The sequence below is a fragment of the Strongylocentrotus purpuratus genome, unplaced genomic scaffold (assembly GCF_000002235.5).
Source record: "Strongylocentrotus purpuratus isolate Spur 01 unplaced genomic scaffold, Spur_5.0 spur5_scaffold_15, whole genome shotgun sequence".
In the NCBI taxonomy this organism is placed as follows: Eukaryota; Metazoa; Echinodermata; class Echinoidea; order Camarodonta; family Strongylocentrotidae; genus Strongylocentrotus; species Strongylocentrotus purpuratus.
Genome location: NW_022145600.1, coordinates 14,707,020 through 14,719,346, shown reverse-complemented (window position 1 = coordinate 14,719,346; position 12,327 = coordinate 14,707,020). Strand labels below are relative to the sequence as shown.

The window sequence follows — 12,327 nt, the reverse complement described above, 5'->3', positions numbered from 1 at the left end:
CTGAAAACAGGTGTTCCATGTTTCTATCACTTTGAATTTATTGGATTGATTGCTTTTTTCCACTTTCTCTGATTGAGGTATGGCACTTTATTTAAGAATAATTTTCCCTATCCTGAAAAAAAATAATTTAAAAAAATTGGTACAAACTTTATTATAACAATCTGATAAAGGAAAATATTTGTACAACTTTTACCTATCAGAATAAAGAAAAGTAAACAAGAACTTGAGGTCCATATACAAAAACAAATTGTAAAAAGTGTAAGTCATTGCATATCAACTCATCACACCATGCTTATTAATGGGGGAAAAGGAAAAAAATCCAAGTCGTTAGTATAGAATTCAATGCATGCAGTGATTAATGATGGTGAATATAAGAGGTGACAAGACAAAATCTGATGGGGAGCCTCTGATATATATAGAAAGGCGCCAGGAGTAGGTGAAATCGTATCTGTTTGGTTACACACATTGAACAGATTTCATTCTGAGCGATGGCTTGTTGTGTTACCTTGACGTCATTCAATGGAGCATCAAAACTGGACTGGTAAGCTATTGAATGTCGTTTCCCTTCTGCCATTCTCAGCTGAGCGGGCAAGTACTGTACTAGCGCAATGAAGAAGAAAAAAACAAAAAGCGATGCACGAAGGAAGGAAGGAGGGAAAAAAAGAGATGTACATGTAAAATGCGATGGCACAGGTAAAGTGAAGTGGCACGAATAAAGGGAAACACAATGAAGCAAAGGAAGGACCAATTATTTCAAAAAGTTAGCATGTCCTAAATGTATATGAATTAAATAAAAATACATAAAAAGGTGGAACTGAATGTGTGCATTTGCTGCAATTACATGAGTAGTTTAATTTTTACAATACAATGGATAAATGACAAGTACTCATGTATTAACTCAATGCTCTTGTGTAACTTAGAACATGAAATGTGACACTACTTAGTTAGAGACAAGATGCCGTAGTATATGAAGTACAAGCATATAAAATGGGGAAATTGTAACTCTAATTCATTTTATTGAACGAATTAGACTTACTTTTACTAAAGTAAGTCTAATTAAGTCATATGAAATGGCATCCGATACATGTTTTATCATCAATATCACTGCTGAGATAGCTGAATTACCCACTTCAATTATTTTACATGTATATGTTATGAAATCTTAATGTGTGAAGCAAGTCAATATATCTCTCTCAAACTTACAGGTCTACAACACAATGCTATCACTCTGAAAATGTCATGAACCGATGTGAATCAATCATGAAAAATTAATGTGCCATGGCTTCATTAATAATGCGTATCCCGCAATTTCATTCTGTATCAAATGGCTTAGGGGGATGAACGACACTACATCGTCAAAGGCTAAGGCCTCCACAGTTGCTTAGGGTTTTTTCCCCGTCGACTTCATTATCCTTGCCATATAGGGAGGTTTTCTCAAAAATCCTCTCGTTAAACTTGAGTACACTGGAACATGCTTGCAGAGTGTCTCTTCTCTTGACAAATTTATCAGGCGGGGAGGAGATGGGTATGTGATTACGTGTCAAGAGGAATGGCAGTGGCGCTCTGTTCTCTCCAGACAAGCCACATGACGTCAATAGAAGCGGGATGTTGGGGTCATCTACACTCAATTGCCCATTTGTCATCGTTTTAACTCCCTCCTTAAATCTGCCTTCAGTTGAGCTCCAGCTTAAAATCATCTTTGTCTTTATTCCACCCTTAACATGAAAAAACCCTTAAAACCCACATTTACGATGAGAAAACTCCACAGTTTGGACATGCCTTGAATATTTGTTCATCCTTTTTTACTAAATCCTTTAAATTTGCTTTTAAATTGGAAGATCAGAGATTTCATATTTATCACCCCACGCTCTGGATATATCATCCAGCCCTTTTTTTATGACATATCCCATTTATTTGAAGGATGTGTGTGAACATCATACTATGATTACATTTTTTATCTCAGCACAAACAACTGTGACAATCTTTTTCCGACTGAATGGTAAGTCTGTTCATTGTTATGTTGCAGTGCATATTTTTGATATAAAATATAGTGTTTTACCACTGAGTATAATATATTTCATATATATCTTGCCGATATAAATCAGGATGACAATTTTTTTTAAACTTTTACTTATAAAGGCTTTAATTACCTAGAGAAGACACTAACAACTCAAATACAGTGAGATTCTGTTAGAAGGCAATCCAACCCTTGTACTAAGTTTATTTGTATGAAACCAGAAAAATAAGATAGACATAAGAAAGATACAACGGCAAAGGTTTGAGATAAATCAGACCAATAATAAGAAAGATATGAATGTTTTTAATATTGGGACACTACTCAAATATATTATGAACAGCATATCATAACGGGACCCTCCTGAGTCATACATTTTTAAAAAATTGACATTTTAGTCAATTTGTGTATTGGAACAAAGTGGAAAGTTGTCCGCCACTACATCACAGACATCACCGATTCAGCCCATTTGAAGACCCCATATCCCATAAAAATGGGAAAAAATGAGGGTAACAAAGCATTTTAAAGAGATATCCTTGATTCAAACAGAACCACTTTTGAAACCATTTTTTGACAGTTTTCAAGATTTGCACATGTAGGCATTTTTAAGTTTGCCGTGCTCATATTGCTGTTTGGATAGTGGATATTAAAGGCTGCTCCCAAGCCTCCTTTAAAGGCATGTATCCACTTAAACAACTTTGGATCTCCCTTTCCTACAGGCGATTCCTACAAATTTTGGGGGCGCTAACCAAGCCTTGCATTTGGGATAAGAAGTCGAAAATGTAAACCAGAGGGCATTTTTTATGGGGGGGGGGCTACTTCCAAGCCCCTGTCCCTGCCCCTGGAGGAGTCAGTAGCCCTTCAGAACAATTTCATATACCCCTGCCTGTGGAATGCTTCCTATCAAGTTAAGTCAAAATCTATACTTGAAATTTAAAGATTTAAAAAAAAATGTTATTACTGCCATAGGAGCACTTGGGGGGGGGGGGGTGTGTGCTGCCCCAAGTCCCTTTGGGGCATATACTATGTTTGAACAACTTTAGATCTTCCTTTCCTGCGGGTGATTACTACAAATTTTGGTTAGAATCCAGCCATGCATTTTCAAGAAGAAGAAAATGTGCAATTACTGCGCCCTAATGAACTTTAAGGGCGGTGCCCCAGGCCCCCCCCCCCCTTGTTGGCACATACCCCATCTGAACAAATTTAGATCTCCCTTGCCTAAGGATGATTCCTACCAAGTTTAGTTAAAATCTGGCCCTGCTCAAGTGAGCTCCTACCCCACAACATTCTAATTTTTTGTACGATCTCATTCAAACTGTTTACTTCTCTGATTTTGCTACTTTCCTCTAGAGAAGTTTGCTATGAAGGTTGGATTTTCCTTTAATATTTTGATTTATTATAGGAAGCATTTTTTATGAGACTAGTACTTTGAAATCCAATGTTCAAACTTTCCAATGGTAAAAGTTACAAATAACAAAGGAAACAAAATTACAATAGAATTTCAACCGTTCTTTACTTTTGGCACTCAACTTGTGGAGAAAAAAACACTTTATCATGTATAGTTGCATTATCTCTATATCAATCACAGAAATCTAAGATTACCGTATTTGTCTTGGTGGGGGAGGAGCTTACAGGAGCTTGACACAGGCTTTGAAAGTAATTAATTCTTTTTCAAGCCACAAGCCACAACCACTGTTATTGTGCATAAATTTCCATGGTTGGAGCATTATAAGTGATAATGTAAATGCATTTGACCTCTTTTGATACAAGTGCACCCTCACAAGATGTACATTTCTTCCTTCCATTGATGTCAAGATAAGGATGATTCGGTAGTCATGGAAACATGAGAAAGAAGAGGAGGAAATCCCTGACTGATCAAATTGAAAGCATACATCCTAAAACGACTATCCAAATCATTGACAAATGGATAATACCTCAATCTTTCTAGGATAAGCTTCTCTTGAGGGATCTCAATATCTTATGGCAATTCTAAGACAATCTAAATTCCTGAGGGATCACATGTATTCAGTTTGAGTTTCTCTAAACATTTTCTATCAATCAGTTGCTGTATTTCAATCTGTATTTTCTTTCACTTGCTTCATGTCTCTCAATGTAGTTGAGGACGATTCATATGCCATAAGTCTTTTATACATTCTTTGGAATAACAATTGACTAATTGTTCTTTCTGTTATCGCTGACATTTAATAGTCAAAGGACATTTCCAGGATTTTTTTTGCAATTTCGGATTAATATTTAGACTCGAGTCATACAGCACACATTTTGGAATCTCCCTTTTCAAATTTGTCTCAATTTTAAGGGAGCTTTGGCAGAAATAATAATCACTTCCTTGTATCTCATTAAGTCTGAGAAATGAAAAACACATTTTTTTTTTTTTTTAAAGTTGATCCCATTGTTTTATATCAAACACCTACATCCAATTCCCTTAAAACAGGAAAGAGAAATCTTACTGGCTAAAAATATGATGAATTGTTTGATTAAACAAAACATATTCTAGATATGCAAACTAATAATGGTTTTGTACAGATCAATAAAATAAATTTTTCACAACAATACTAATGAACAACTGTTTTATTCTCTGTACATGTAGTTCTGCAACAAGGTCTATTCAGTTTCTGATACAGCCAGGCTAAGTGAAATATATTTTACATGTCAATTTCAGTGCATCCGCAGTTTGGGATTACCTCTACCTTAAACATCTGAATTTGATGATTTGCTTGATCAAATATAATGGAATTTAGATAATTACAAACTACAAATGATTTTGTACAGATCAATAAATGAACTAATCATTCCTCATTAATAAACACAAGACTATAAGCTTTTTAACTCCTTTTGTCTATCCTTCTTTTTTCCTTACAACAATACTAACAAACAACTATCTTATTCTCTGTAGCTTTGCAACAGGGACAATTCAATTTCTGATACACCCAGGTCAATTTAAATGAATTTTTAAAGTAAATTTTAGTTCATTCTCAGTTTGGGATTTCCCCTACCTTGAGCAACTGTTAATTTGAAACAAATTTAAATTCTTTTAGGGCATACTTTGCCATCCTCTTGTGCAATCATCTCGCTTTCTCCTCTCCATTCTTCTAGAAAAATTCAAACAAATAGAATGGAACCTGCACGTATTCGACCAGAAGGTTATCACAAGGTTTGCAGACCCTGGCAATATCTTTCCTTGTCTCGTATAGTAGCACATCTTGAGGTAGGTAAGCCACAGAGTTGGATCAATTGAAATCTCAAACATCTCTCCAGGCAAACATTAATCAAGATAAAGCACTTTCAATATATGGTCTGGTGAGAGCCAGAGAGGTTTTCACTCTCTGTAAAGTATATGAGTTAATGGCCTTCTGGCTGGCCTTCGTTAGATGGTAGTCCCTCTTGCCATACATGCATGCAGTGTGTGCCAAGAGGGTATAACAATCTTCAGAAGGATCTACATCTGCGTAAAGGAGAGAATTCGGGCATGGATGTCAGTACACATGTGCAACATTTCATATTGGCTTCTCCTAAATCAGGTAGCAAATGAAGCACATTTTGTCAGCTTATATCTACCTCCTAAACAATGTGATAGATGACTTGTGTTTCATGCCATGATGGTGGAGACTGAAATTTATGTTCCATGTTGCCTTGGTGGCATGCACTTAATGAAGCAAAGTATATGAATGATGTTGTGGTTTCTTCCATATGGATTCCTGTGCCTAGCATCACATCATGTGCTTTATAGGAATACTTGCAGGTCAGCTTTACTTCATGAAACTAACTCTGCATTACTTGTAACTTGTACAAAAATTATTGCTATTCATTTTATATGTATTTTATATGAGAACATTCATCAAAACTGATATTCAAGCTTGCACATGCGAAAGACATCTAGATAGCAATGATGTGAAAGTTACTTTTTCATCTTATGTTAGGCCTGAACACATTTGGTGTTCTATAGTGTTTTGAATGGCAGGATCAGTCAGAAAGAAACTTGCAGTCATTGTTGTCTTTATGCATGTATAGCAGTGATGTGGGTGGGTGAGTGTGTAATTGGATTTTTTCCGCCTGATGTATATCGACCATCACTCAGATGTACATATAAGACAGACCAACATACAAGCCTTTGCCTGATCCATCTGTTCCTCAAGTGTTTTATGAAAGATATACATGCACAATATGATTTCCCTTGCCTTTTTATTGAGTGTGTTATGCTAGGAGTCCACTGGGCCGGCGCCAGTTGGTGCCAGTTTGCACCAATGCAATTTACTGTGGCGCCTAGTGTCGCCAATAAGGTGCCTAGTGGCGTGTAGTGGCTCAAACTGCCTCCCAACTGGCTCGTGGTGGCCCGTAACGGCACCAAATTTGAATGTGGCGGCAAGAAAATTTCAAAATGTTTAAAATTTTCGTCGCGCCACTTGCATCGAGCAATCAGCGCCAAGTGTCAGCCAAGTGGCACCAAATGGCGCGAACATATCGCCCTTTGGCGCAAACAATCCACCTATTGGAATCCACTGGAATGTAATGGCGCGAACTGGCGCAAACTGGCGCAACATTTTGGAGCAAGCCGGGTGGCATTAGTAGAGATGTTAACAGCTGAGGAGGGTCTGAACCAGGTTGTTGTTGTTGTTGTTTGGTATTATCGGCGTTTCATTCTTTTTTAGAATATTTACGCCTTTCACTTTATTTCTTTTTTTCTTCTATTTTTTGGTACTATTTGTAAATTCATACTCTTCTTTTTTTTTTTTGGATAATATAATCTCAGATCTACTGGTCCATGAAAACCCCTCATCGCAATTGGCACCTTCCTGCCAGACCGGCGCGGTACATTGCGCAATCTTCTCAGCCATCATTGGCCTAGGCAACTCTGGTGCCGGTGAGGGGATTCTGGGGTAGATCTCCAGAGTCTCTTGTTTGGGGTTTACCGTCCTCAAGCCGATAGGCCGGTATTTATATAGTCGGCAAGTAGCGCCAAGCGGCGGCAAGTTCAAACCAATTTGGCGACCTTTGGCACAAAACTAATCACCAAGTGGCGCAAAGTAGCCGTCTACTGGCGCGAATGGCGCCAACAGGGTGAATTTTGGAATCAAATGGCCGTGTAATGGCCGAAACTGGCGCAAACTGGCGCAACATTTTGGAGCAAGACGGGTGGCATTTGGCGCACGCCATATGGCACCCAGTTTATTCCACTTGGCGACACCTGCCGAGCGGACATTAATTTGGCGCCACAGCGAGCCACTACGCGCCAATCACATAATCTTTGGCGCGAACTGGCACCAACTGGCGCTGGCCCAGTGGACTCCTAGCATTAAATACATACGGGATCTTTAAAGACAGCCAACTAAGGCTGCACTCTCATAGTACAATAATGCACAGAAAGTATTTCCTGTCAATTAATTGCAAATAATCGATATTGCAGACAAATAATGCTACGTTTACACCATGTTCCCGGCGGCCACGGCAACCACGTTTCAGGCCACCGTGAACGAAACGGGATTGACGTGACACAACGCGGGGGACCGTATGAGCAAACGTGACAGGCCGTGATTGCCGTGGATACCGTGTCAGATTTTTAAACTGTCAAAAAATTTGCCACGGCAGTCACGGTGCGGATGAGAAACCTAGTAATAAATCGGGGTGAACGTAACAAAACGTGACAGTCCGTGATAGGCCGTAACAAAACTTGGGGGTGGTCCGTAGTGGAACGGTTTAAGCGCCCGGCACGCTACGGCGCGTTGCGTTCTACTACGGTCTGACACAACGCGAGGTCTCAGGATACCATGATTGCTATTGCTTGGGAGACCTTCTTTTTATACCGCCGTCCACGTTTCATCCGTACAAAGCCTTGACAGAACGTGAAAAACGTGTCAGACCTTGATCAGAACGTGGGAAACGTGAGGGACCCCATTAGAACTTGACGGGCCGGGAGGGCCCGTTCTGGCATCCGTGGTAAAACGCGGGCCGAACCGTAGTGCGCCTTGGAGCCTCCGGGACTCAGCATCCCCTTCCCCCCACGGCCCATCACGGATACCGTGGTAGACCGTGAGAAAACTTGGCAATACGTAACAAAACTTGAATCCAGAGATAAAATTGGTCTAAATCCCACGGCGCACTACGTTTCGGGCAACGGGGCTGCCGTGGCCGCCGGGAACATAGTGCAAACGTAGCATAAAGGAAAGATAACCAGGCTGTAAATGACAATTAAGCAATTCTCTGCATAAATCTGGGGATGTTTTTTCATATTATTTTCTCTATACATCATTTTTAAGTATGGTTTCCTGCTTAATCATGAACAAAAAATGATGTGCTGAAAAAAAGCTGATTAAAAATTATTGAAAAAAGACTGGAGAGTTTGCTTACTAGAAGTGAAGTGAAAATAATTTCTTACCCCTCCCAAAAAGAGATATACACTTCAGCTTCATTTATAAAATGGCAAGAGATTTAAAAATGAACTGAGTATGTGAAATTTTGATTTTGATTTTTAACAACAAATCAGTAATGCACATAAACAGGCACATGTCAATGAAGATGAATTATGCCTGTGGGTATGACTAGAAGTCATAACACCTCCACACTGCATGCTCATGGATGCTAATATTTCACAAGATGGAATGATTAGAGTTCAACAAGACTCAGATCAGGAGACAACTTTCTGGGACAAAATCTCAAGGGCATGGAAACGCGATCAGATGCAATACGAAATCCGGCTGCTAGCATGAACGGGGACGTGGGAAGCTAGTTTAACCATTTGGGAGAGGATCTTGCCTTCCTGCCATCCCAGGTTTCCGATGATAACATACGTGTGTGAGGTAAAGGTCATGCTCTCGACATGCTCTCATCCAGCTCTTTAGGAGCAAGGCAAGCAAGTAGAGAGGGAAGCTAGAGCAGAGCAGAATAATTTTTATGAGTATTTATGAGATTGAGAAGAGATGAGACACAGGTCAATCAAAGAAGATCCTATAGGTTCCATCTGATAATTAGCATGTTTATAAGCTACCCATCCTCATCCCCAGCTGACTGACACTTGTCTTGTCCTCTAACTGCTCATCATTTGATGTTTAATTCAAGCTGATTGCTAAATTGCATAGAGATATATATACTTGTATCAAAAGCTTTCCAAATTTATTACTAATATTATCATCGTAGAAACTGTGTGCAACTAATGGAGCATTTAAAAGCTGATATCTGTAAAGATGATTTTATTTTAGGGAGTAAGGGTGATGTAATATGCTTTATGTTATTTCTTTCTTCAATGAAACTACAGATATTATTGTGGTATTACAGTGTTTGATAGTCTTCTCAGTTACCAAATTTTGTGTGAATGTTAAATTGTGAATTTCTACAGAGGTGAAAATACTCTAGAGAACTATCAGTAAGCTGTCATCATGTCAAAGTGGAAGAGATCAACTGCAGTGTCTTCTTAGAGGAATGTACTGTTGATATTGCATGATTGGACAGATGCAAAAGAAAGAAAGATGTGTCAACTTGAGTGCAGAGTGCAATACAAGACAGTGTTTTTATTACATGGTACAATGAGGATGTTGGTGAAGAGAAAAACAGCAGTGACATGTATGAAATAACAATCATCAACTCTAGCAGCAGAGAAAGGAAGCTGGCTACAAAAAAAAATTACAGTGATAGGGAGCAATATTAATACTACTTCTTGCACACTAAACTTTTTTTGATCATAGTTGCCATAAATTGGAAAGATGTGTTGTGAAAATAAGTAAGTGCGCATCCATTTGTCCATTTGATGCGTGGAACAATCAAAGACACATATATTTGAATGGTAAAGGGATACCTACCGATTCTTCTGTTGTCTCTAAGATGAAAACCATGCATCGCTGGCACTTCAGCAGACTAACTGCTTGCCTCATTATCTTGTGAACCACATTGTCCAAGGAAGTCTGCTCTTCAAAGATACCTCGAGCCAGTTGAAGTAGCATCTAAATACACACAAAAATACAAAAGAATGGAAGTCAAATGACAAGAAAATGGCTTTTGAACGCTGTATCTAATAAAATGCATCTAGCAAAAGTAATGGATTCAAGAAATAATGATCTTATTTTTGTATTGTGAAAGGAAGAAAGTTCTAAAAATAAAATAAATGGAGAGTAAATTACTGGTTTGTTTGTGCCAACTGGCTTTGCATTATACACACTGTTGACACATTGTTTGATTTTTCTGTATATGGCATTATATTATATTATACATATAGAACAAATAATTAAATTTGGATTATAATCCTCCGTCATGGTAATATACAAATAATGATTTTAAAAAATTGAAATAAAAATCCTTGGAGAGCTCACTTCTTCACTATAGTGTTTTTTTATTTCAATTGTTTTATATGTTTATGCATTTAAATATATATATGTATATATATATATATATTTATATAACATTTAATTATCAAATGTTAGCATAAATGAATTGAATCGGATTAAACTGAAGACTGAAGCCATCAGTCATCCTTACAAAATGAAACACTTCACTGGCCTTGTCTTAGACCTTCAGGACCATCATGCACTGAACCATTACAATTCACTAATGATATTACTTTCAATACTTCATTACCCATTTTCACCACATGAAACAGATTGTTCTTTGATTACAGATTGAGACGTCTGTTTTCTCAGAGTCATATTTGGTGATTACTTGCTTGCATTAAGACACTTTGGTGGGATCAGTGATGGGCTGGCTATTCATGAATGCAAAAACAACATTAAAAATAGTCCAATCAACTTGATTTTCCCCCTTTTTTGCTCCATATTTTGCTCCATATTGGGGTTGATATTCTATTCCTACATTAAAAATAACAGCTTATGAATCGTGAAGATATAAAGCTGTTAATACATAATTTTTGTAAAATTTCTGTATAAGATATAAATGTAAGTGTAAATACTGAAATTGCACTTAAAACACATGTAAAGACAACTAAGTAGAGTACACTAGTCTATGCACTCACATAAATTGTTGTGGGAACTGAAATCAACTGCTGTGCAGACCTTAACATAATAATCATTTCCCAGTATGATCTATTACATTAACCACTTCAGTGTCTCCTACTCTTGGGAACAAGATATTTATTATGTTTTATGATGATTGACCTATTTAAGGTGGCAGGTGCCCTACCAAAAAACAAGGTGCATGATAAAGTACACACATGAAAATAACTAAGGAGACCCCAAAAAAAGACACATTGCACTGACTAGGTCTAAAATAAGAGTGTCTTTATGTCAAGACCATTGCTGAGCCATATCGCCTCATTACATTATGACTCTCGATCAACACATCATTAACGGTTAATGTACACTGGTGCTTGGCACATGAACTAAATTGTTCTTTGATTACAGATTAGGATTTTGCTTGCTTAAATTTCTTTTACATCTGGTATTTTGTCATAACTTTGTTACAACATGAAATTTTGATGACATAAGTGATGAACAGCTAGCGCACCCAAGCTGCAACAACATGAAAGCATATGGTGCGTGTCAATGAACTGTCGAGCTTCAGCCAGCCAGCCAGCCAGCCATCATGCCTAGCAGCCAATCTAATGTGATCACACCTTCATGGTAATCTTATACCCTTTGATAGGCCAGCAATCACAGTAATCAAATGGGTCTGATCAGTAAAGCCGCTAAAGCCTATGGGATGCTCAACACACCTGAAGGGGGAGTTCAGAAATGCATTCAAATTTAGAATTCTTCTATGGCAAAAGCATTTGTAGGGGCTCTGCAGATACCATGTTTGAAATTCATCTTTCTTAAATCAGCACAACTCAGCAAACAAGCTAGATTTGTGCTTTCTATGACATGGTTCACATATCATGCTTTATCCTACAGTTGTAGTTTTTAGTAGTAAAACCAGTTATAACCACTTGCTTTAATCCATATTACATTGCCCTCATGGTAACCATATGGTAGGAATACTCCCCAGGGAGTGGAGATGGGGCACATTGTGTGGAATAAATCCAATGACCGGGTAAACATATCTGTAAAGCGCTTAGAGACTGTATTCTGTATTAAGCGCTATATAAATTGAGATTATAATGCAATTAACTGCCCATCCATATAAGGCAAATATGGAAGCTGGCCAATACAAACAATCCCAGATATTTAATGGAATAGTGGTAAGAACATTCTTAAATCATTAAATCATACTTAATATGACTTGATAATATCACTGCCAAAAGACTTGTAAGGCTTCAAATCTGAAGGTAGAACAAAAACTGCATATACACTGCATAATGGTTTATGTTTAACAGTAACCCGAGAATTAACTACATGTATTATACTAAAGAAGATGGT

At 37.8% G+C, this 12,327-nt stretch overlaps 1 protein-coding gene across 1 annotated transcript in view; it reads right to left on the bottom strand.

Moving 5' to 3' along the window:
* The window catches only part of pde5 (sperm phosphodiesterase 5), a gene marked incomplete at its 5' end in the record, with an annotated part of 79,707 nt that overhangs the window by 59,400 nt on the left and 7,980 nt on the right, over positions 1-12,327 (bottom strand). The window contains 2 exon segments of the mRNA NM_001033949.1: positions 506-595; positions 9,823-9,963. Coding sequence (NP_001029121.1) covers positions 506-595; positions 9,823-9,963 — 231 coding nt within the window.